The sequence below is a fragment of the Equus asinus genome, chromosome 30 (assembly GCF_041296235.1).
Source record: "Equus asinus isolate D_3611 breed Donkey chromosome 30, EquAss-T2T_v2, whole genome shotgun sequence".
Taxonomy (NCBI): domain Eukaryota; kingdom Metazoa; phylum Chordata; class Mammalia; order Perissodactyla; family Equidae; genus Equus; species Equus asinus.
Genome location: NC_091819.1, coordinates 1,574,842 through 1,599,916, shown reverse-complemented (window position 1 = coordinate 1,599,916; position 25,075 = coordinate 1,574,842). Strand labels below are relative to the sequence as shown.

Sequence of the window (25,075 nt, the reverse complement as noted above, 5' to 3'; positions counted from 1 at the left end):
GATCTGGCAAAGAAAATCACAGGAAAAGCTACATTGTGAGGGGGACACAGGGAAAGGAGAAGCCAGATGGCACACCCAGGACCCTGGCATCTCTGGCTAAGTGGATATATATGAGCCTGCAGGGTGTGTGTGCGTGCGTGTCTGTGTGTGTGTGTGTAACACCATTCAGTAGGCCCCACTCAATATATCTCCACCAGGCACCTGAGCCCCAAACCTCAGGGACCAGGACAACAGCCTGGAGCATTCTGCACCCTGAGCCCTTGATGACCATCAGAGGTCATTGAGCATCATTCCCCCAGGCTGGGACTTCACAATCACGATGGGGGGCTTATGAAAATATTGGTTCCTGAGCCCCAGCTCCAGAGATGCAGCTTCATGGGCGCCAGGCGGGACCAGGGTTCTGTGCTTTTAACGAGCGACCGGGAGATTCTGAGCATCTGCTGGATTTGCAAGCTCGGGGTTTACAGGTGAGGAGAGCAAAGTCCAGCAAGGAGGGCCATGTCCAAGGTCACAGGGCCACTAACGGCCCAGCCTGAATGAGGACCCAGGGGTGCTGCCTCCCAGGCCCAGAGCCCCCTAGGCATCCTCTGAGTGCATTCCACCTGCCCACACACCTGCCCTCCGGAGAGCCCAGACCGTGTCCTCTCCTCACCCACACACAGAAGATGCTTGCACTGGGAGCCGGGGCACCCCTAACACAGTACACACACATACACACAACTTCACATTTGTCCTTTCCACAGTCTTTACCAAGCACCTGCTGTATACCAGCCTCTGGCTGGTGGATCCAGTACTGAGCACAAGAGGGAAAGGCAGGGCCCTGCCCTCCTGCACCTTCCAGTCCACGACGGTAGACCAGAGTCAGCCCAGCGACCCGGCTCTGCACAGGCCCGGGAGCAGCTGAGCAAAGGGGGAAGATTGGCTGCTGGGGCCTGGTACATGGGCAGACCTCCTGGCTTTGCATCTGGGGACTCAGGAGGCACTGGGCACAGACAGCTGGACCCAGGTCCCTCTGCATCCTCCCAGGCACCCCTGGTCTTGTCACCGCCTTTCATAGTGAACACCTGTCAGCCCAGCCGCAGGAGCTGGCAGCCAAGAGGACGTGTCAGCTCTCTGATGGGAACCCCCGGCACCCAGCAGACGCCAAGGAGAAAGAGCCGAGAGACTGTCTCCTCCCTGGACTCCCAAGTGGCTGCAATGTGTGCCTGCAGCAGAGGCCCTGAGTGGGAACATTTGTCTTTCTAATTCCAGACTGGGTGTTGGATCAGGGACCCTGGCTCAACCATGGGAGGTCTGCCGTCTTTAATCTTTCGGGAAAGATGCCAAGCTCTTCTACCCCCGCAGGATGTTGTGATAACACAACAAGACGGCTTCTGGAGGTTCTCTGAGAGTCAGAGCCCCAGACAGAAACCCAGGAATGGCGACAAAGATGACAGCATTCAAAGGTGAGGACGGGGAGGGCTCTTCCAGAGACCTTGCCAGGAGGGGGCTATGTTTTGTCCTGCTGGAGAATTGGACCAGCTGGACTGGACCTTGGGGGGGCCACCCCGACAGTGAGACCCACCCGTTGGTGGCATGTGTTTTGTTAGTGGGTAGATGCAGACTACTGTCCCCCTTTGCATTGATAGCTAAAGGCTCCTGCAGCCCTGTGCACTCCGGCCAAGTATAATTAACCGACGCTGTTGGCTCTGTGAGTTGCTTTCCGAGTGCAGCTTATCCATCGCGGTGCCTCAGTCGGCACTGATACCCACCTCCCTCGTGGCAGGATGTCGGGAAAGGGTTCCCAGGGCTGGCCTGGACCAGACACCCAAGATCTCCTCCTCTTGGGCGACATGCTCTGTGAACTCACACAAGATGTGCCACCTGCCCTCTCCTCTCTGGCAGGAGTCGGGGCATTTATGTGTGTGAACGGCCCTGAGCCCCTGAAGTGGAGGCTGGTTGGCAGTGCTGGTGACGATAATGACGGTGCAGCTCAATCTGATGACGGGGGAGCTTGATGGAGCCTCCCCTGCTCTCTCCATCCTTGCCCTACTCGGCTGCTCCAACCCCAGGAGGCACGGAGGTTTGAGAAGAGCGTGGGACTAGGCGTCCTGCATCCACTCCGCGCCTCTGCTTTTGTTTCTCTGAGAGGCAATTCCATCGTCTGTAAGATGAAGACGCTTCTCTTGAAGGGATGCAGTCTAGCACGGACCCGCAGTTCAGAGCGCTCCGTGAAGGCTGGGTGTCGGTGTTGGGAGAACCCGCGGGGAGAGGTACTGAGTTACGTTGCTGATTGCACTCGGCTTTCTAAACATTGACTCAGCAAAGCAAGTGGCTGGGAGGCTGTTACCCTCCTGTAATAACAGACATTTATGGGGCACTATCTGTGTGCTTATCTCCTTGAAGAACATCTCTCAATTAATTCTCACGATGAGCCTAGGAAGTGGGCTATTAGCACCCCCAATTTACTGGGGTGCGAGTAACCTGCCCGAGGAGCGCAGCTGATGAGAGACACCACAGGGATGCACACCAGGCCTTCGATGAGAGCGGGGATTTTAACTGCCACCTGAATGCGGCCGGCCCGCCGTCGGTCTGTGTGTACGACCTGGGGACCCGAAGATCTGCTGCACGTGGCCACCCACTAACCTGTCGCCGTGTCATCACTGGCCCCCGCCCTCCCTTCTCATTCCTGCCACCTCTCTTCAGTTGCCTCCTAACTGATTTCCTTGCTCCCAGGGTCTCCCTTCCCCATGGCCACCAACACCCCCTGAGAAACCCAGCGCTCACCCCACCTGCCCCCTGCGCCCCAGGGGGACCCCACCATTCCCCTCTAAGAAACAACCAGAGGATTCAAGGGGCACATGTGCACTGCAGCTTTGTACCTAACAGAGAACAGTTTCAGAGAACATGGGCATCCAAAAAGAAGGGACTGGTCTGTCAAATAACTAATAGTACATATAACAGAATAACACACGGGCCTTCAAATACTTATTCAATGTCGTGGTCTCTTAACGCAATATATTATTTGTAACAAATCAGGATGTAACAGAGTATACACGGTATGACGCCATGGAAAAATGACACATTGTATCATGTGTAATAGTTCCATGTTATACCTGTGTCTGCATAGAAATACACGTAGAAGGAAATACACCCAAATGCTAATGATCATCTTTTTTTTTTTTTTAAGTTTTTTTTCCCTTTTTATCCCCAAAGCCCCCTGGTACATAGCTGTGTATTTTCCGTTGTGAGTCCTTCCAATTGTGGCATGTGGGACGCCGCCTCAGCATGGCTTGATGAGCAGTGCCCTGTCCGCGCCCAAGATTTGAAATGGCGACACCCTGGGCCACCGAAGCGGAGCACGTGAAGTTAACCACTCGGCCACGGGGCCGGCCCCAAAGATCATCCTTGAAAGATGGAATGTGAAGGTGGGGTGTTTCCTTCTCTATAATTTCCTGTCCTCTCACATTTTTCTTCAATGAACACATTTTTGTAACAAAAATAAAGGTGCGTGTGTTAGGAACAGAAGCCTCATGACGGCTCCCCCACTGCCCACGAAAGAGCACAGACCCCTGGCCGGTGCACGTGGGCTCCCTGTCTGCCTGCCTCCCCGTGCTCAGCTGTCGCACCCCCAGTTCTGGGCAAACCTGTTTGTTTCCTGGAACATAATTTCTTCCCTGGTGCCATCCTGCTCTGACAGTCAGATCCTATCCCCTCTCTGAAGGACCACCTCGATGGTCCCTGGCTGCCCCTCCTGGCTCCATCCCCACCTTCCGCCCCTCTCTGCCCCTGCCGCCCTCACTGTCTCCATCACCTTGGCAGGTGAGACAGCTCTGTCTCCATGACGCAGACACCAGGTATTTGACAAGCGGCTGCGGGTAAGCCGAATGGAATTACTTTGCTTTGGGCTCCTGCAGAGGCCGAGCTGATGATGAGGGCCCCTGAGGACGCCTGGCTCTCCTTCCCGCCCGCAGCGGAGTGCCTGCTCTCTCCTCTGAGGATGGCAGGGAACCGCTGGAGCCTGAGTCAGGGTGGGTGAGGCCGTGGGCCATGGACCTGCTGCTCACGGGCTCGGACTCTTCAGAGGGGCCACGTGCCCCAGGCAGAGCTGACGGGTGAGGTCTAGAGGGTGGGCGAGGCGAGGTTTCCTGTCCCTGGGGAAGGGGGCAGCGGGCAGGGTGACTGGCTGTCCCAGATGGCCCAGGACTAGGGCTTCTCAGGACACAGTTCTCGGTGCTAGAACTAGGAGGGTCCCAGGAAAACTGGGATGGTCGGTCTCCCTGGTGGGGGGTGAGCCCCAGCTGTGGGCCTCTGGGACCAGGGCTGCTGCCACACAGGGTCACATCTGCTGAGCCCACAGCCCTCGTCCCTGCAGGAGGGGCGGCCCCACACCCAGGTCATGAGACAAACAGCATCTGGGGCCAACATGGGCTGGGCCTTGTGAGCCTGTAACGTATTTGTTCCTCGAGTTCTCACGGCCCTTCCCTCCCTGGGGTCCCTCCGTTCTTCCAGGCGAGTCCTGCCCGGAGCCTTGCTCCTGGGGCGGGCACAGACCCTCCCAACCCACAGGACACCCCGCTGTGTCCCTTCCTGGAGTCAGACCCACTCTCGCTTCAAGGACTGGCTGCAGTCACCTCCTCCAGGAAACCTCCTCCACTCCCCAGTCCACAGACAGTTCCCTTCTCTGCCATCACGTGGTCCCTGCTCCTCTGGCTGTCTGGCCTCTGAGCTGTCTCCCAGAGAAAAAGTGAGTTCATTCATTCATTCACTCATTCACACATTCAATAAGGACTAATCGCTGATTTCAGGTTAACAGCACCCGCCTGGAGTCCCGCTGACAGACTTGAATCCTGGCTCCACCACTTACGAGCTGCTGTGTGACTCTTAATAAGTCACTTAACCTCTCTGGGCCTGAATTTCTTAATGTAAACCCCGGGAGTTACAATAACAGCGCCTCCCTCACAGAGTTGTTGGGGCATTACCGGATTCAGTAAGCATATGGTTCCTGGATCAATGCCCAGCACAGAGTAAGCACTATACACCATTTGCCATTATTAAGAACCGACTGTGTGCCAGATACTTAGAGGCGGCAGGAATTACACACGGCAGGAGCTGGGCATCTAGTGGGACAGGCGGACGAGGAGGCCCGCAGCCGTGGAGAAGTGGGAGCAACAGACGAGCTGGAGCTGCCGAGGACGGACCGGCTGCTCAGAGCGTGGACAGTGGGCAGAGCGGGGGCTCCTCCGAGGGTGTGAGCCAGAGAGACAAACACGTGCAGGAGCGGGGCGAGTGAAGGCCGGGGTGGGCAGGTCAGCCTTTGCCAGGCCGGAAGGGAATGGTTTGCACGTAGGGCTGGGCGTGGGGACTGCAGAGACAGACCCTGGCACAAGAGCCTGGTGTGGGGGGGCGACACCCTCCTGCTGCGTAAGGGAAGCCCCGGAGGGTGTAAGCAGGAGACCGGATTGCATTCTGGACCGAACTCTGGTTGCCCACACAGACCACAGCGAGATGGAGGCGGCCAGACCAGGGCCCCCCGAGCAGCCCCACAGCAGCCTAGCACACGGTGAAACAGTCAGGCCAGGGTCCCTGGGCCTGGCCCTGGTGGGACAGCCACCCGAGGCGCCTATCCATCCCCTCCTCCTGGGGAAAGCCAGACTTCAGGGTTCACACCGCCCTGCCCTGCCCATCTGCCCTCACTCCGTCCTGCTGCAATCTCAGCTCATGGACTCTCATTCCGCCTCTCTGCCCTCGTCTCTTGCAACAGGCTCGCCCTTGCCAAAGCCTCAGCTCCCAGCCCTGCTCGCTCAGACCAGGACAAGCCCATCCTGCCCCCTCAGCCTCCCCGCCCCAGCCTCATGACTCCCAGTTGCTGGGCTCAGACTTGCCCGGCTCATTTTCCCATCGGTGACTCACGTAGGGGACGGGGGTGAGGCCAGGCCAGAGGAGAGACAGCGCCCCTCCCTGCCTCGCAGCATCCTCAGGCCCAACAGAGCGAAGTTGTTCAATCTCACGCATGTCTGCTGGCACTGCCAGGGCCCGTCTGCGCCCCCAAGAGGCCTTGACCCTCTGCGTGGTCCAGCCAAGCCTTCCCAGCATGAGCGCCCACGCTCCTTCCTGGAGTTCAGAGATGCCAGAGCAGCGAGGACACCCCTGAGCCCAGAAGCAGGTGTCTCCTTCCCCAGTAGACTCCCCAGAGAGGTCACACAGCTTTAAAAAAAGAAAAAAAAAAAAACAGTGGGGCACGTGAGCCCCAGATCTGCGCTGAGCTCCTGGACACTCCAGGAAGCTGCGGGGCTCTCACCAAGGCAGTGAATGACCATCTCCATCGCAACCACCAGGACCGCCAGCACCTGGATTAACGTCCTGAGGGCCTGCAGGGTCTGTGCCGGGGGCTCTAACAGCAGCACGGCCTTCAGAGGGGCTGGGCTCTCCCAGCAGAGGGAGAAACTGAAGCCAGGTTTGGGCAGGAACGGGAGCAACCCTGGAGCCCACAGGGCTGGGTGTTCAAAGAAAGCAGGCAGCCGCTCCCCTCCTCCCTGCGGGTGCCCCCTGCCCTTGCCACCCACGCAGGCCGCACCCCGGCTGCCCTTTGCAGCCACGTTCCCTCCGAGGGGGAGGCGCCCTCCAAGCTCTGTGGAGGCCGACACAGCGCTGGGCGGTGGTGGAGTGCCCTGCGGCCCCTGCCTGCTCTGTTGACCCCCAGCCGGCTCTGTCTCCACCAGGCTCTGGACTCCCGGGTGCAAGGAGCAGATCCTGCCTTTTCGCCTCCACATCCACAGTGCCAAGCAGGCCTGGCCCGTCAGGGGCATTCGGCGTTAGCTGAAGGAGGGTGCCTCCCCATCCCAACTGTTCACAAGCATTCTCCCATTTCTGACAGCCCGGACACCTCTTTTCTTTCTTTATGCCTGAATCCCCACCACCTCACCTTTGGGTTTGACTGAAAGAGCAAGGATTCTGTTTTTTTTTAAATGCATTTTTTGTATGTGTGTGAGGAAGATTGGCCCTGAGCTAATATCTGTTGCCAATCTTCCTCTTTCAATTTCCTCCCCAAAGCCCCAGTACATAGTTGTACATCCTCGTTGTAGGTCATTCTTTTTCCTCTATGTGGGACGCTGCCTCAGCATGGCTTGATGAATGGTGTGTATCTGGACCGGTGAACCCCGAGCAGCCAAAGCAGAGCGTGGGAACTTAACCATTCGGCCATAGGACTGGCCTCAAGGATTGTACTTTTGAGGCTGCTGTTTTCTAGCAGGATGGAGGAGCTAACCCTTCCCCATTCTGGAAGCTGGGATAGAGGACGGGGTGGCAGACACCATTTCTCTCCACCCTCCGACCCCATGTAAGTGCTGCCAAGCTTTCCCCATTCCTCCCAAAGCCCGTGGCAGACATCACCAAGTGATCACAGCACTCCAGTCGACCCCACGTCTTTCTCAGCACTGATCAGGCCTGCCACGGAAGAGGATGCTATCTGCCAGGCTGGGGTGAAGCTATGACAGGACAGGTGTCCAGCCTAAGGAGCTAACAAATGAGGGATCTGTAAACATGCCTTGGTCATTTGTAAATTCTTATTCAGTGGCGAGATGCGGTTTATATGTCAGACAAGCGAGATGCTCCTGAGAGCTCTGAGCACTGCGACAGGAGAGAGGTCTGGATTGCACAGCAGGAGAAATTCAACGGGGAACCAAACACAAAGCGGTTACTAAAGAGACTTCAAATAGCCGAAGGGGCCACTTGGCCTCCTTGCTCCTTCTAGACTTGGAAGCAGGTCACTGCTCTGCCACAGGGAAGGCCAGGCCTAGGCGGACACGAGAGGCCTTGGGTGTTACCGACTTATCGTTTCTGTAGGACTCATGGCAGCTGTTTCTCTGCACCGGTTTCCTCCATGCCGGAATTATTCCTTGCAAGCCATCCAGTAAGGGAAGATTTACTGTGTTCATGCAGAGAGCCAGAGTGCATAAACGACAGGGGGACAGCAGAGCCACCTCCATGGATAGCAGGGTCAGGCATCCTCCTGGAGAACAGACATCTGTGGAGGCCGAGTCGGCTGCGGTAACGTCCTGCGGTCCAGGCCTTATGGTCCCTCTTCCGAGGACCACGGAGCCATGTCTGTGGGAGTGGCAGTGTCTCCCCCACCCAGGCTGGAGATTTCAGAATGGGCTGTGGGTTGATTGGGAAAGTGGGGGTGGGGAGAGATGCTCAAGGCACAGAGTCTTTGTGGGCAAAGAATTTTACTCAGCAAACAGTGTGATCACTGCCCTGGGCAGGGCATCTTCATTTGGGGATGGGCATGAAATGCTAATGGCCAAACCCCCACCCCACCCCCACCCACTCCAGGCCTAGCACCGCAGTGGGCCGAAGACGGGCAGGAGGGAAGCAGTGTGCAAAGAGAGGGCCTGGATGGGTGGGGGTCCCAAAAGGACCTAAGCAGCAGGAGACCCCCCCGAAAGGTGGGCCACAGGCCCATCAGCCACCCCCCACCCCACCCCCCGCAAAGTGAGTCCAGAGGCGACGCCAAGGCAGTTCCTCCTCTGGCTACCAGGCTGGCCTCCCGAGTCCCGAGGCGGTGGCTTGGCACCCCGGGGGGACCACCCTCCTCCAGGCATGGCACCGAGCGAGGACTAGAAGCAGTCTGCAAAGCAGATGGCAGGGCCCTGGGGCAGGGGCTGCGATGCCGGCTGTGCATCCTGATGTATGAGTCACGTATGCCCTTCGAGTCTCAGAGCGTTCAGGGGCTGAAACTTCATCCTCAGCCCCGTGTGGCCTGCTGCCCTCCTCCTGGGCCCATCCATTCCTTCAGCTCCAGCGCCTCCTCCACACATCCACGGCTCGGCCTTGCCCCGGGCAGCACAGTCGCGCCCCGCAGAGCCCAAAGAGCAGGGAAGCTGACAGGAAAGAAGAGCAGTCAGGTCAGGGTGGACCCCAGGTGCCGAGCACCCACCACGAGCAGTCCTACACCAGCGCTCCCCACCCACATCGGAACACACACAGAAACTAGTGTTTGCACAACACGCTGCAATCCACGGAGAACGCTGCTTCCTCCCAGCCCCCCAGGCCTGTAGGTCCGCCTTCGCCCAGGCTCTAGGCTAATCCCCCACTGTCCCCACTGCCCTGTGAGGGGAGTTAACAGGAGGCTCAAAGGGTGTCACCCGGACTCTACTGTTAAGGTGGAGAAGCCGCAGGGTAGGGAGCAGCAGGGAGCGTGGGAGGTGGTAGTGGGGGCACGGGGGGTGTAGGTTTTCAGAGGAGAAAACAGAACCAGAGTGGTATAAACCCTTCCTCAGCCCGGCTCCTAATTCTCACAGGGAGGCAGTGGCATCTGGGGAACAGGGCACAGGGCTGGCAGCCAGGGCTTCTAGGCTATTCCTGGTCCCTGCCCTGGGCCTTCCTGACCACAAATCCGCCCTCACCCACTGCCCCACTGCTCAAAGAGGATCAAGACTTCCAAATAACAAGCCATGACCCCAACCTGCACCCACCCACCCACCCTGCCCCCGCACCCCACCCCCTCCACCGGCTTCTCCTCCTCTGGCTTCTCCTCCTCTGGCTTCTCCTCCTCTGGCCCAGCCCAGCATTGGCTGCCACTCACGGTCAGGTGGACAGGCCCACACCCCGGGGCATCAGTGGCCTGGCCTGCCCACCCTCCAACACCCCTGGTCTCCCAACAGCTCAGCCTTAGGACCCCAAAGCCACTGTCAAGAGTGGGGAGCAGAGGCCTGGGCTCCCTGGTTCTGTTCCTAATCCTTGACGACTCCGCTAACAGAGGGAGACTGTGTTTCTGCCTCATTCTGTGCTTCATCCCGGCAGGAGGGGACGAACTTCGGCTCATCCCACCTTCCGGTCTCCCAGCTCCCGGAAGGCCACAGCCCTGGAGCCCTGCCCCGGGTGCGGGCAGAGACCCAGCAGGTGAGGGGACGTGCGAGCCAGCCTCCCTCCACCTGAGTCAGGGCAGAACCAACCTGTGGGAAGGCTCCTGCTGCCCACCGGCCTCTTAGACTCCAGGGTCACCTTCAGGACCCGCCTGCCTGGTGCCCCAGCGGAAAGGCCGCCCAGGCCCAGGTTCTTGAGCTCCTGCTGGCTGTTGGCCTTAGGATGGTCCAGCTTTGAAGTGGGGTGCCGGTGGGGGACCCCATTCCCTGTAGGGCCGGAGAGAGGCCTCAGTCCCTGGGGGCTCACCTGACATGACCTCTGCTCGCCGCGTCGGTGGGGCGCACGTAGGCAGATGGCAAGCCGGGCCGTTCAGGACACGAGGGTCCCGGCCCCGAGGCTCTGCCGAGCGCGCACGGTCTGGATGGCCTGCTGGTTCTTGAACTTGACCAGGCCCAGGGTGATCTGGGCGTTCCAGCCAGGATCCTCGAGGGGGCAGCGGAAGTCGATCTCGCCGCCGCCCTCGGTCACCAGCGTGAAGTAGATGTGGCGCCCGGTGCTCTCCACGCACTCCACGGCCTTGATGCGCGCGAAGCTGAGCTCCTTGGGCCGGCCGCCCGCGCCCTTGGGCTCGAAGAGCTGCAGCCCGCGCTCGGTGAGCACGCAGCGCTTCCGCTTCCACAGCTGCAGCAGCCCGCCGCTGCGCTTCTCCAGCACGCCCTCGCGCAGCACCGTCGCCGCCGCCGTCATGGGCGCCCCCGGACCCCGGGAAGGCTGCAGGCTGCGGCGGGCGCGGCGTCCCTCCCGGCTCTGCGGCGCCCGACGCCGGCGACCGGGGCTGGCTGGCCGTGCGCCCTGGCCCCCGCGCCCGCCGTCCTCCGGACCCCGCTGCCCGCTGCGCCCGCGGCTCCTCCGCCCCGCCCCGCCCCGCCGCTGCCCGGTGCCCCCGCGGCTTCCCGGCCCGAGAGCCCGGCTGCCCGCTCGCGCCCCTGGGCTCCGTCTGCGCGCTGGGCGGCAGCTCGCGGGACAGGCCCTTACACGTTCCGCGCCCGCCTCCTGCGCCGCCCGCCGCGCATCCCGGCCCCGGCCCGCCCGCCCCTCCGCGCCCTCCCTCCCCTCCTCTCCCCGCCTCCCCTCCTCTCGGCGCCGCGCCCCCGCCCAGGCAGGGGAGGGCTGGGACCGAGGGGGCGCTGCTCACCCAGCAGCCTGCCGCTTCTGGGAACCAGAGCTCGTCTAGGCCTCGCACCTGGAGGAGAGAGCGGGGACGAAAAGGGAGGGGGCGCTGCTTGGGGCGGGAGGGGGATCGGGAGGGCCTGCGCGGCAGCGGGCTGCGCCGTGGCACCGGTTGGGACTTGCATGTGGGCGTCAGACAGCTGCTGGATGCTTCCCAGGCCCGGGAGTCCTGGCCCCCCAGCCTCTGCCCACTCTCCTAGGTGGCCAGCTCCCCCTTGGCATGGAGCAATCGGAAAAATGAGGGGCCCGCCCCGTGGCCGAGTGGTTAAGTTCGCGCTCTCCGCTTCGCCGGCCCAGGGTTCGGATCCTGGGCGCGGACATGGCACCGCCCATTAGGCCATGTTGAGGCGGCGTCCCACATGCCACAACTAGAAGGACCCACAACTAAAAATGTACAACTATGTACTGGGGGGATTTGGGGAGAAAAAGATGCAGGAAAAAAGAAAGAAGATTGGCAACAGTTGTTAGCTCAGGTGCCAATCTTAAAAAAAAATTTTTTTAAGAAAAATGAGGAAGATCCTGGTGTTTGGAGGGAAAGGGAATCGAGCCTGTGTTGAGTTCCTCCGACCTGGGCACATCTCTCCATGCCGGGCCCAGGAGAGGCTGCCCACGGCTGTCTCTGCTGGGACCACCCACCCGCCCTACTCCCCCAGGGGAGCCGTGTAGATAGAGTCCAGTGCCAAGGAACCAAGGAGAGAGGAGCCTGAGGTCACTGGTCCTCCCTGTGGTGGAGGAGGGGCCCCACGGGGACCTGAGGATGTCATGCCTGGAGTCCTCTTCAGTGCACACACTTGGAGGGGCCCATCCTCACCCGCGTGGACGGGCCACATCGGGTGGAGTCGGCCCCAGGCCTGCTGCTCCTCTCCCCTCCTAAGGGAAGGACTTCTCCCCCTGCATCCTGGGCTGGGGGGGTGGGGAGGGTGAGGGCTGCTTCCCTCCCTTTTCCGTGAGTCTTATGAGCTTTGCAGAGCGGGGTCCAAACCTCGGCTCTTGCCCCACGGTCGCTGTGTCCTGCCCACCTCCTCGTCCTCCTTCCAGTTCCTATCTGTCAGAGGGGACCGTGAATGCGCTCTCATCTCACAGAGGTGTGACGAGCAAGGTAGATGACATCCGGGAAAGACCCAGCACAGAGCCTGGCAACGCTGAGACTCAGTAAATGGCATTCCTCCCCTCCCCCACTTCTCTCGCCTTTGGGGGAAGACGGGGGCAAGACCAGGCCAGGCACTGGACCACGGCTCTCCCGGTCCTCATGTGCCCCGCCTTGGTCAGCTCCCCCAGGCCTGTTCATTGACATACTAGCAATAGATGATTATGGGAATAACTTTTTTTTAAAGATTGGCACCTGAGCTAACATCTGTTGCCAATCTTTTTTTTTCTTCTCCCTGAAGCCCCCCAGGACATAGTTGTATATTTTAGTTGTGGGTCCTTCTGGTTGTGGCATGTGGGACGCCGCCTCAGCATGGCTTGATGAGTGGTGCCATGTCCGCACCCAGGACCTGAACCGGTGAAACCCTGGGCCACCGAAGTAGAGCGCGTGAACTCAACCACTCGGCCACGGGGCGGCCCCGGGCATAATTTTTGATGTGTAATAATGACTCTCTGTGCCCACACCCCAGCTTTCCATCTCCTCGCCCACCGCTGCAGAGCCTAACAGGCACCTGAGCTCTGTCCAGTGTGGGGGGAGCTCCATCCAGTGGAGGGAGGAGGGCCATCCTGGCAGCACCCGTGTCAGGAGGTGGGGAGGGCGCTGTCGGTTTGCACGCACAGCTCTTGAGCCCCGTGCCGCCGCAGGAGCACCTGCACACGTGGGCAGCTGACTCTGTCATCACATCATCACCCGAGACGCCCTCCTAGAGAGGCAGCGGACGGCACCACGAGAGAAGAGAAGCAGCTCAAACAGGTGTCTGCTGCGGCCTAGGGCCAGGCGGAGGGAGCTCGAGAAGCCCGCAGCCCTGCCTTAGGGACCCCCAAGCTCTCCGCCTGTCTGCCAGCCGTGCCCTCCAAGGCTCCTCTCTCCAGCCCCCACCCCAACCCTCCACCAGAGTCTCCGGATGCACCAGCCTGACATAGTCCTGCCCTGATCCGGAGTTCTGTCACTGAGGACGCAGAGCTCTAGACCAGCCGCTGCTCCTGACTGTTTTATCTCTCACATCCTCCTCTCCCTGTGCTGGGCCCGGGTCTCATCGATGCTCTCTCCAGTTCCAGGTTAACTGACCGTGTACGGGCTTTTAACGTTTAGGGAGACTTCTCACCTTTTTGATTCTCATGACAGATAGGTAGTATTATTCTTGTGCTCATTTTACTGATGAGGAAAATGAGATCAGAGAGGTCAAGCAACCTAGATGAAGTCACACAGCTTCACACACGGCCAAGCTGGGATGAGAACGCGTGGGAGCAAAGAAGACCTAGGACCTTTTGATGATCCCACACCACCTCTGCATAATTATCTGAGCACACACAGTTCCTTTTAGACATGACCCAGCCACCCACACTTTCCTCTTCAGCTTACTGGGTAGAGGGGTGCCAGGCTTTTGGACACAGAAGAAAGGACGAAAAAAGACAGGAACATTGGGCGGCAGGAGTGAGTGGGTCCAGAGGAGGCCACAGGAAGAAGTTCAGCAGGAAGGGTCTTCATCAATTAAACATCGGGGTCCCAGCGCCATGTCTCCCCAGTGGCCTGCGTGGGTCCTCGGAAACTGGGAACCTCTCCTCCCGTCTCATGACCGCCTGGGACAAGGGGAGGTGACTCACTCTAAACCTTGCCCCAGGATTGGCGTCTGGCCTGGTAGCTCCATCTGGGAGAGGCTCGGCCCAGCTTGGAGGACTCGGGCCCTCGGGAGGACCAGGAAGCATTCGGGAGCCGGGCACAGGGGGCAGTGCTGCTCCCTCCCTGCGGGGTACCCTCCACCGCCCAAGGACGCAGCTGCAGCTGCGGCGGAGCCCCCGTGGGGCACGCGGGCTCCCCGCTCCACCCGCCCCGAGAGAGTCCGGCTGGAACGGGCTAGATACAAACTGGCCCTGGAACCAGTGGGCTGGGATGGGAACGCTCTCGCCAGCTCTGAGCCACCCTGGGGGAGGAGGGAGCCCTGGACCCACACTGGGCGGCTACGCAGGACTGTGCTCAAGGAAGGATGGGAATGAGGGGGATAGGCGAGAAAAGGGACAGAGACGAAAAGGACTGTCTTCTGTTTGCTACAATATTTACTCAATCTTATTATAAACTTGTTTAGCGGTCATTAATTGCTAGACTCAATCTATAGAAAAGGCATTGGATGTCACCTTACTTACCAAATAGAATGTAATAATTTTAAAACGGAAATAAGATGGTGTCACTCCTTGGCTTCCAGCCCCAGAGCCTTCCCATCTCTCTAAGGAAAGCCCCGGTCAGGGAGGCAGCCTGTGGTCCTGCGAGGCCTTCCTTCCCTCACTGCCTGTCCACTCTCCTTGCTTCCTCAGGGCCTTTGCACCTGCTGTGCCCTCTGCCTGGACCTCCCCGCAGAGCATCACTGGCTCGTGTCCTCGCCTCACTTCGCTTGTTGTTCCGATGCCACATTCTCAGGGATCTCTTCCCCCACCGCTCTGCTTAAGACTGCAACCCTCGCTCCACAGGTGCACACACACGTGCAGACACACTCACACTCACAGATACACACATATAGACACACACGTCACACTCAGATACAGTCACACAGATACACACAGACACAGTCACACTCACGCAGAGACACACACCGTACCCCCTTCCCTGCTCGACTGTCTCTCAGGCCCACGTCAGCGTCTGCAGCTCTCTCTTGTGCTGATTTCCCTCTGTCTTCTCCTCCGCCTGGAGGCTCTGCGGGGGAGTTCTCTGTTCCCCTCCCGGGCTCAGCACCTGGAATGCGGCCCGTGCACAGCAGGACTCAGGAACTAGAGGCCAAAGGAGTGAAAGAAATGGCAGCGCGACTGACAAAGACGGGGAGGTGGAAACGATGGCGCGTCTCGGGATGCAGAGGGTCTAAGAGCTGTATTTACGGTAACGACGAGCACCACACAGGGGTCTTCAGGGCGGTGGGCCGATTCTGTAACCCTGTGATGCTGGACACACAGCGCGACGCGGCTGTCAGAGCCCACAGAGCTGAACGGCGCCCAGAGGGATCTTAACGTACACTTTCATTAACATTAAGAATATCAGTGTCGGCTCATTAGTTGTAATAAACACGCCACCCTAATGCAAGCTGCTAGTAACGGGAAACTTTGGGTGGGGGAGGAGGCATGGGGACCTCTGTTCTATCTGCTCAGTTTCCCCCTAAATCTAAAACCGTCCTAAGAATCAGGTCCATTACTAATAAAACAAAAATAAATGGTCAAGCTCCTCTGGGGAAGACTGGGGACAGAAGACAGAGCATTCTGCTTTTTCGTTGTTCCTTATTCTGTGCTGCCTGATTTTTATTTATTGTTTTCTCACCATGTGCATGCATTGCTTCCCTTAAAAATCATAACTCACAAACGTCTGTACAGTGGAGCGGTTAAAAATAACAAACAGGGAGAGATGCCCGCCATACGTTGCTCTGTGGGGAAATATTTCTGCATGGCAAGCGGAATACGGTGTGTGAGGCAATCCACGGTAGGAACAGCCCGTCCCCCCCATTGTTTGGGTTCTATCCCCCCGCTGCTAGAACTGGGCTGCTGGGATCTGACTCCCAGTTGGGAGAGGCAGGGCGGTATAGACGGTGCTCCTCAGACTGTCATGTGCAAGCAGATCCCCGGGGGGATCTGGTGAATGCAGATTCTCATTCAGTCGGCCTGGGGTGGGACCTGACATTCTGCACTTCTAGAAGCTTCCGTGGGACAGCAATGCTGCTGGTCCATGGAGCACACTTTACATAGCCAGGGTCTGGGGCGGTGTGGTTCTCAAAGTGTAGCGGCAGCCTCAGCACCACCCGGATTTGAAATACAGATTCCAGGCTCCACCCCAGACCTTCCAAGACTGGATTTGGGGCCCAGTGGTCTATATTAACAAGCCCTCCAGGGGGTTCTGAGGAGCCTCTGCGGTAGAGGAAGGAGCACCAGCCAGGAGACAGGGCTCCGTGACACCTTGGACGAGTCACTTCCCCTCCTGGACCTGTTTCCTGGTCCACGGACTGAAGCCTGTCGAGTTCGGATGAGATGTGCGAGAAAGCCTGGCCAGGTTGTGGGGGCCAAGGAGCATCTACACGGGTGGCCTCCCCTTCTTGAGACAAGAAGGGCATGGCCACTCCCTCCTTGACCTGCTCCACGTCCCGGATTCAGGCGTCAGGGAGCTCCTCCTCACCCAGAATGGGCAGGACATGGGTCTGCTCACACCCGGCTCCCCCACCCTTCTGGGCTTCTGCAGCCTCGGTCCACAGGCCACCCTCCCTCCTCTCCCTGGGAGACGCACCTCCTGCTGACCTCTCCCAGACTTCTCCTGACCTGCCCGCAGCCCTTTGATGGAGAGCCTTTGTTCTGGGGCTCTGGGCTTCCTTGGATCTCAGTTTTCCTAAAGGGAAACAGAAGAAAAAAACGATCAAGGTTTCAAGTCTCTAAGGCTTTTGGGTTTTATGCACACCCTTGCGACAGACCTCAACCGGCTGGCCCGCCCGCCCGGGCTTGCTCCGGGGCCTGGCTCTCTCAGTGGAAATCCCCGCCCACGCCCAGCCCTTTAATCACTTTCCAGCCCCATAACTTTCCTGATTCACCGGCATCCCTTTCGGCTTGCGGGCGCCCGCTGCCCCATCTCTGCCGGGCCGAGTCTGGGCTTGAAGGCATCTGATCCGCCCGGGGTCTGGCAGAGACCGGACTCACGGGCCCGGGTTCAGGTTGGGCCTGCGGAATTTTCCCTTTTCCTGTGTCATCCTGGCGTCTGAGGGCCCACGTTGTCGGAGAAAGGGGCTGCCCTGGAATGACCCTCATCCTCAGGGACGCCGGGCCGAGAGGCAAGGACATCAGAAGGGAACTAGCAGCCTTGACCCACCTGCCCGTGACAGTTGTGCAGACCTGGACACATGGATTGCTTTTCTGTTTTGTACCTTTCTTTTTCTTTTCTTTTAACGATAATAACATGTTTTAAGTGAAATTAGTATTTGAATGCATAAAAGATTGAAAACGTGAAGGTATCTTTTCCCTACCCTTCCGGCTCCCCCAACCCCAAGAGACCACAAGCACTCAGCCTGGCGTGGGTCTTGCCAGACTCTCGTCTTTATCTTACACACGTTTGCCCCCAGAATCCTATACCACAGCATCCCACGGCAACGGGCGGTGTGGGTTGGAGGATCCATAAGTCGCTCCAGCTGTGACATTTTCTGTGTCAGTGGGTGGCTCTTCCCTCTCCTCCTAAAGAGGAACCGTTCACAGCATCTTGCTGAAATTACGCACGGTGGGGGGGATGCGCGGAGGGAAAAAGAACAGAGGGAAAGGCAGTGTGGGCGGCCCTTCCTCCCAGCTGAGGGGACTATGGAGGATTTTTTTTTTCCTGTTTGGCTTTGATTTTCCAGTGTTTCCTAGAGGAGGATGGTGCGTTTTCATGAGTGTTACTCAGATCACTGAGAAGTTCCTGTGCGGGGCCATCGTCAACATGGGCAGAGAGGCTGTGAGGTGTGCAGCCTGGGACTGGGGTCAGGAAGATATGAACAAATGGCTCGAGGCGGAGGGGTGTGGAGGGGCCGAGGGAGGGGAGGAAAGGTCACATCATATTCCTGAATGTGACCCACACGGAGAGTCAGGCAGAGGAGCAGCAGAGTCCACCCTGGGAGGTGTGACCTCAGCGCTCTGGGAGCCACGTTCTGGCCCCTCGGAGAGAACACTGTCCTCTTTAACGAGGACTAAGGAATAGTGGAGGGAGGAGGCGCTCGCATCCTGAGGGAGCCCCCTCCCACTGAAGAGGATCCCAGAGGTGAGCATAGTTCTTTGACAGGCCACGATCCTGGCTGTGCAGAGTCGCGGTCCCCCAGCACTGGACACAGCCTACCTAAGGTGACATCCTCCCGTCACGGCTGACGTTGGCATGTGTATTAGTCAGGGTGGGCTAGCTTATGCTGCACCAGCAAACTCCCCCAGACCCCGAAGGTCACCCCAGCAAAGGGCATCCTCTCCTCGCACACATCCATCGAGGCTGGCAGCAGAGGTTCTGTTCATGCGGTACTCACAAAGCTGACTCACAGGCTTCCTCCTTTTTTTCCCCCTCTTTGGTGAGGAAGATAGTTGCTGAGCTAACATCTGTGCCAATCTTCCTCTGTTTTGTATGTGGGACGCTGACACAGCGTGGCTTGGTGAGCCGTGTGTAGGTCCACGCCCGGGATGTGAACTTGCGAACCCCAGGCACCGAAGTGGAGCGTGTGAACTTAACCACGACACCACCGGGGCGGCCTCAGAGAGGCTGCGTCTTGACGCATACTTCCAACCTCTCTGTGACAGGGAAGAAGGACGTGATGCCTTCACGGGGCCCCTAAAGCGTTCCGCCCACCAGCCACACAAATCACTTCTCATCTCAACTTAGAGGCCAGAGCAAGCCACACGGCCACGCCTAACTCCAAGGAGGAGGAGAAAGGTAATTTACCACGTGCCCAGAAGGCGGGACTGTCTGTAAACAGCCCTAGGGCACTAGGGGTGTGGCTGCCATGGGACTGGTGGGTGTCCCCAGGAGGCAGGGCCATGAGGCAGGGTGTCCAGGGACCAGCCTCCACCCCTTCCACAGGGAGAAGCAACCCCCTTTGGCCCAGGACCAAGCCCTTGAGCCCTCTGGAAGAGTCAGGGTGAGGTCAACAGAGTGGAAATGTAGAAGGCTCAGGGGGAGGTGCTTCAGAAAAGGCACCCAGGGCTTGTCCAGGCACGGAAAGTGCCCACGAAGGGCTTTATTCACAAGAACCTGCTTCCTGAATTTTCATGGCCTTTGGGGCGAGTCCTCCTAGGCCCATAAACTCAGAACATCAGAGTTGGGCGAGTCCCCTGGAGCCTGGCCGCTCACGTGTGGCCCCAGGCTCGCAGCATCAGCACCGCCTTCCCATGGGAGCTCGTGAGAAACACCAGGTCCCAGGCCCCACCCGGAACTGGAATCTGCATTTTAATGAGATTCCCGGGAGACTCCTGCACACAATACAGCCTGAGAAGCGTTTCTCTAGAATTAATTTAGGCCAATGTCCTCATGTCACAGATGAGCGGTTGACACCCAGAGGGGAGGAGGCTAAGCCCAAAGTCACACAGCTGGTTCCAGTCCTGGCTCCGCCACTTGCCAGTGGCTTTGAATAAGTCACTGAGAAATTCACCAAACCTCAGCTTCCTCCTCTGTGATAAAGAGATCAGGTAACCAATCACAGTGCTGACATAGGAATCAAACAAGGAACATCGAGACCAGGCCAGCACACCGTACTTGCTCAACACGTGCCAGCTATCACTGTGGTCCTAACACACTGTTCTAGATGATCCTGCTTCCTCCTGGAGCACGGCAGTGTCTTCTGGAGAAGAGAGTCAGGTACGGCTGTGCGGGCAATGGGACCCGGCCCCGCGACCTGGAGCCAGTCCCTCAATTGTCCTGTAATTCTTGGCTTCAGCTTGGCCATTTGTACATGGCTACAATGACAGCACCTGCTCATGGGCTTGGTGTGAGGGTTAAATTCCTTACTATGCTTAAGGTCTTCGATAGGCCCCGTGGCACACAGCAGGTGCGCAGGGTGCATGAGGGAGGCTGGGGTGCAGGGAGTCCCAGGCAGGGCGAGGGGCTTTCTCAGAGGCAGCTGCTTCTGCTTGGTGCCACTGACCCACCGCAAGTCCCCCATCTGCTTCTGCGGCCCCCGGGCAGCCCCCAACACACGCTGTGTTTTTCTTTCTCGACTGATGCGGTGGCCTCCCGGGGCTCCCCTGTGCTCAGTCAGGAAGCACGGAGGGGCCAGTGCACATCTGTCCTGGGAAGGAGCCGATGCGGGCGGCCGGGCGGCTGTCTTCAAGCCTCTGAAGCGCTGTCACGCAGGGGAGGCGTTGCCCCTGGTTGGGGTGACTCCAGGGGACAGAACCAGGAAGTTCCAGGAAGTGCTCTCCACTCTTGAGAACGGCTCAGAGGCAGCAGCGGCTGAATGGGGTGCTGAGTTCACGCCGCTGCGGGGCCGTTGCCCTGTCAGGAGGGCGGTGGGCTGGAGGGTGGAGGTGGCACTGGCTGGGGGGCTGGACTGGTCCTGAGGTCCTCAAGCCTGGCTCAGCTTGAGCATCAGAATCACCCAACAGGCTTTTCGAATACAGATTCCCAGGCCCCACCCAGGCCGATTGAATCAGAATGTTTCAGGGTGGAGCTGAGAACCCATTTTAAAAGCCACCCCAGTGATTCTCATAATGGGGGTAGGAAGGGGGAGGGGGGTGGAGACACAGCGAGGGGAGGAGGCAACAGTGGGAGTGGGGGGTGGGAATTGCCCAGGAGTTGGTCTGAGGGTTCCTCATCTTGCCCCATTCACCACCACCTCCCTCACCTGGTCTCACTGGGTTTCTGCCCCTCCCAAGTGTCCTGTTCAGGGATCCCCCACACCTGATGGCGGCTCTACCCTCCATATTCTCTCATCCCCATCCTCGCCATCCAGTCTGGTTCCTTCTGGTCTCTCTCCATCCTCAGAAGAGCCAAACAGGTTGCAAGGGCCCTCGGAGGAGGGAAGCTTCCAGAACTGGGGGCTGGGCCTGCCTCCCATCACCAGGGTAGCCCTTGGCATCACACCCCAGTAGACCAGCACCTGCGGCTCCCACAGTGGGGCCTGGCTCCCGGCCCGTGGGGTCTCCTGAGGCGCCCTGGATGCCTGGCTCAGAGATCAGAGAAAAGGGAAAAGAAATACTTGCCTGAAACAAAGACCCTTGCTCCCTGCTTCCTTGGGGTCAAACTCACAGTTTGCTGCACGGCAGGCCCCTATAGCCTCAAATCCTCCGAGGAGAAGCTATTACCCGGGGAGCAGGAATTAAGGGTCCTGAGGGCCCATGGGGTGAGGAGGAAGGTGCAGGATACAGAAGGGGGGTGAGGGGTACAGAAGGAGGCTGTGGGGTATGAGAGGAGGGCGCCGGGTACCGCAGGGGGGCGTGGGGTCCCGAAGGAGGGCGCGGGGTACCCGAGGAGGGTGCAGCGTATGGGAAGAGGGCGCAGGGTACCGCAGGCGGATACGAGGTATTGGAAGGGGGCGCGGGGTACACGAGGGGGGTGCGGGGTACCGGAGGGGGTCGCGGGGTACCCGAGGAGAGCGCGCGATGCGCCGAAAGGGGCGCCTGCCTTTGCCCCGACCCCACAGCGCCACCTGCCGTCTCCTGGAGCAGCGCACGCCAGCATACGCGGGGCCCCTCCTTCCCCGAAGAAAACCACCGCCCCTGGGTGCCCCTCCCTTCTCTCGGAGCCCGCCCGCCCCTCCCCGCCCTGCACCGCCCAGAGGGTGCTTCCGCCCAGCCGCCTCTGGCTGACCGCCCTCTGCCGTTACCCGGTTTCACTCGCAGGAGGTGCGTCCAGCCCCTTCCCCACCGTGGGGCTGCTCTGGAGAACGGGTGGTCCCGGAGCTTGACAGCTAGTGTCCGAGGGTCCGGGCGGATGGCTCTGTGATGGCTGCCAGAGGCCCTCCCGAGCAGCCAGCAGAGGGCAGCCTGTCCCCAGTTTTGGGCCCCAAAGGCTCTCTCATCCTGGGCCCCTCCCAGAGCAGGAGGATGACCCAACTGTTAGTGGAGCCATCCAGACATCCATCCATCCATCTTCCTCCGCGTGCAAACCCTTCCTGGAGAACTTCCGGTTGGCCACATCCTGGGCTGGACCTAGAGAAGTTATCAAGAGGAGACCTGGCCCGACCTGGGGAACTCACAGCCAGAGGCCCCCCACCCCCACCCCCGCCCCCAGGCGGTCAGTGACATTCTTCTCTGAACTGCTACAGCTCTTCGACCTGTCACCTTGCACTTCCCTATTCATTGTTCTGCACCGTCCATTGGTCTTTCACATATTTAGGTCCTATTCCCGGAGTCAAGGAGCTGGGATCTGCCAAGGCCACTGTTGGAACTGGTCATCTGGACAATATGCAAGAGACGCTTATTGTTGTCAAAGCATCTGCTTACTGTTTTGTAAATTCACCGTGTGGACAGAGAAGCCCAGCCCGAAAACATCAGACTGGCGTCCCTAAGATGAGGGACACGGTACCCCTCAGATGAGCTCATTTACACAGAGTTCAGCCTTCCTTGGACTTGGCTGTGGGGGCCTGCCACATGACTAAGTGTTTGTGCCCCCCAAATTCATATGTTGATGGCATTAGGAGGTGGGGGTCTTTGGTGAGTAATTACATCATGAGGGCAGATCCCTTGTGAGTGGGATTAGTGCCCTCATGAAGGAGACCCCAGAGAGCTCCCTTGGCCCTTCCGCCGTGTGAGGACAGCGAGAAGACGGCCGTCTGTGAACCAGGAGTGAGCTCTCGCCAGACACTGCGTCAGCCAGCACCTTGATCTTGGACCCCCAGGCTCTAGAACTATGAGAAATAAATTTCTGTTGTTTATAAGCCGCCCAACTGACGGTATTTTGTTATAGGAGCCGGAACTGACTAAGACAGAAATTGGTACCGAGAAGTGGGGTTGCCGCCGGGACACACACCTAAAAATGTGGAAGTGGCTTTGGAACTGGGTAATGAGGAGAAGCTCGGAGAGTTTTGGTTTTTTTTTTAAGATTTTATTTTTTCCTTCTTCTTCCCAAAGCCCCCTGGTACATAGTTGTATATTCTTCGTTGTGGGTCCCTCTAGCTGTGGCATGTGGGACGCCGCCTCAGCGTGGTTTGATGAGCAGCGCCATGTCCACGCCCAGGATTCGAACCAACGAAACACTAGGCCGCCTGCAGCGGAGCACACGAACTTAACCGCTCGGCCACGGGGCCAGCCCCTCAGAGAGTTTTAAAATGTCTGCTTGAAAAAACCCCACTGCTGTGAACGGACATTTAAAGGGGATTCTGGTGAGAAAGATTAAGAGAGGAGAGCTGGAGAGAAAGCGTCGGTGGTCCCAGAGAAGACCTGAGGAATCCTGAGCAGAAGGTTGGCAGAAATACAGACAACAAAGGCCACTCTGATGGCAGAAAGGAGGAGCACATTATTGGAAGCTGGACAAAAGGTGCTGCTTGTTGTAAGGCAGCAAAGAACTGGGCTCCGTCGTGTTTTGTGCACGGTGAGATTTGTGCACAACAGACGTGCATGTTTGGCTGAGGAGGTCTCTGAGCAGAGTGTTGGAGGCACAGCTCGGCTCCTCCCAACTGTGCACTGTGAAAGGCAGGCAGGAAGAAATGACCTGAAGATGGAATTGTTAAGCAAAAAGGAAGCAGACCTGAAAGATTTGGAAAATGCTCAGCCTGTCCACGTTGCAAAAAAGTGAGACCATTAAGGGTGTGGCCAAGCGACCTTTGAAAAAGCAGATCAGTGTGGGTCAGCCATCTGGACGGAAGCCAAGGGCTGTTCCTTGAGACAATGGAAGAATGACCTGGAAGGTGATTCAGAGATTTAGAGCTGCCACTCCCATCACCCACCCAGAGTCCAAGGGCTGGGGGTGGGGGTCATGGCTCCCCCCATCCAGGTTTCTAAGGATGGCGCAGCCAGAGCTGCTACAGGGGTGGGGCCCTGGCAGAGAGCCGGGGCACAGGCAGCACCCCGCTGGGCCTCAGGGGGCAACATCGCCGCCCCAGCAGGTCCAGAAGACAGAGGATGATTCTCCAGCCTTACAGTCTAATGGAATTTGTCCCATCAGGCTTGGGACTTCCTTGGGGCCTGTCACTCCTTCCTTCTTCCCTATTTCTCTCTCTCAGAATGGGAATGTCCGTCCTATGCGCGTCCCACCGTTGTATTTTGGAAACTCACCACATGTGTTTCTCACAGGTTCACAGCTGGAGAGGAATTGGGCTCAGGACGAATTCTTCTTTGAGTCTCACCCACGTGTGACGTAGACGCCATTGAGGTGAGACTTTGGGCTCAGACTTTAAAGTTGATGAGGAAACGAGTTAAGACCTTTGGGGGCTATTGGGATGGAATGAATGTATTTTGCGTGGGAAAAGGACATGAATTTGGGCGGCCAGGGGCAAAATGCTGTAGACTGGATATTTGTGTCCTCTACAATTCACGTGTTGAAACTTAATCCCCACTGACATGGTGTCAGGAGGCAGGGCCTTTGGGAGGCTGCTGGGCCATGAGGCTGGAGCCCTCGTGAGTGAGATTAGTGCCCTTATAGAGACTCCAGGGGGTTCCCTCGTCCCTTCTGCCATATGAGGACACAGTGAGAAGATGGCCAGCTGTGAACCAGGAAGCCCATCTGTCAGCACCTGGATCTTGGACTTCCCAGCTTCCAGAACCGGAGAAGTAAATTTCTGCTTAGAAGTCCCCCAGTCTATGGCATTCTGTTACAGCAGCCCGGACTGGCTGGGACGGCGCCCTGATGGCGCAGTGGGCTGAGCGAGGCCCCTCCACTCCATCCCTCCTGGGAGCCTTCTGGATTTGACACGTAAGTTCCTCTGGCTGCGTCTCCCTCACTCTGGGGCTTTCCAAGCTGGGAGAAGTTCTGAGCACTCTTTTGGGGCTTTGCTGAACCCCTCAATTCCAAAGCCCATTCGGTCCCACCCCCAGAGGGGGCGAGGCAGCTGGATTTGGCTGGGCAGGTCAGTCCAGGCAGCATGGGGCAGTTAGAAGCGATCCTGGACAGTAAGCAGCCCTTAGAAAAGCGGGAACAAACTCTTTTTTTTTTTTGAGGAAGATTAGCCCTGAGCTAACATCTGCTGCCAATCCTCCTCTTTTTGCTGAGGAAGACTGGCCCTGAGCTAACATCCGTGCCCATCTTCCTCTACTTTATATCTAGGACGCCTGCCACATCACGGCTTGCCAAGCGGTGCCATGTCCCCCCCGGGATCCGAACCGGCAAACCCCAGGCTGCGGAGAAGCGGAACGTGCGCACTTAACCACTGTGCCACTGGGCCGGCCCCAGAGCAAACCCTTTTATTTGCACCAGACCTCCCCCTCATGTGACTGCTGTCAAGCTTCCTGCCAGCAC

The 25,075-nt window shown here is 58.5% G+C and overlaps 1 protein-coding gene and 1 long non-coding RNA gene across 2 annotated transcripts; one reads left to right on the top strand and one right to left on the bottom strand.

Annotated features, from left to right (window-relative positions):
- Positions 1-7,530: 7,530 nt before the first annotated feature.
- Positions 7,531-10,850, bottom strand: PHLDA3 (pleckstrin homology like domain family A member 3). Its single transcript, XM_014843162.3, has 2 exons — positions 10,153-10,850; positions 7,531-8,861 (listed from the first exon to the last, which is right to left on the bottom strand). The coding sequence occupies exon 1, from the start codon at positions 10,591-10,593 to the stop codon at positions 10,216-10,218; it is 378 nt and encodes a 125-aa protein (XP_014698648.1). The 5' UTR covers positions 10,594-10,850; the 3' UTR covers positions 7,531-8,861; positions 10,153-10,215.
- An 8,054-nt stretch (positions 10,851-18,904) lies between these two features.
- LOC123282207 (uncharacterized) lies at positions 18,905-25,020 on the top strand. Its single transcript, XR_011499491.1, has 3 exons — positions 18,905-19,540; positions 23,914-24,532; positions 24,884-25,020. It is a non-coding gene; the product is annotated as an uncharacterized lncRNA (long non-coding RNA).
- Positions 25,021-25,075: the final 55 nt, after the last annotated feature.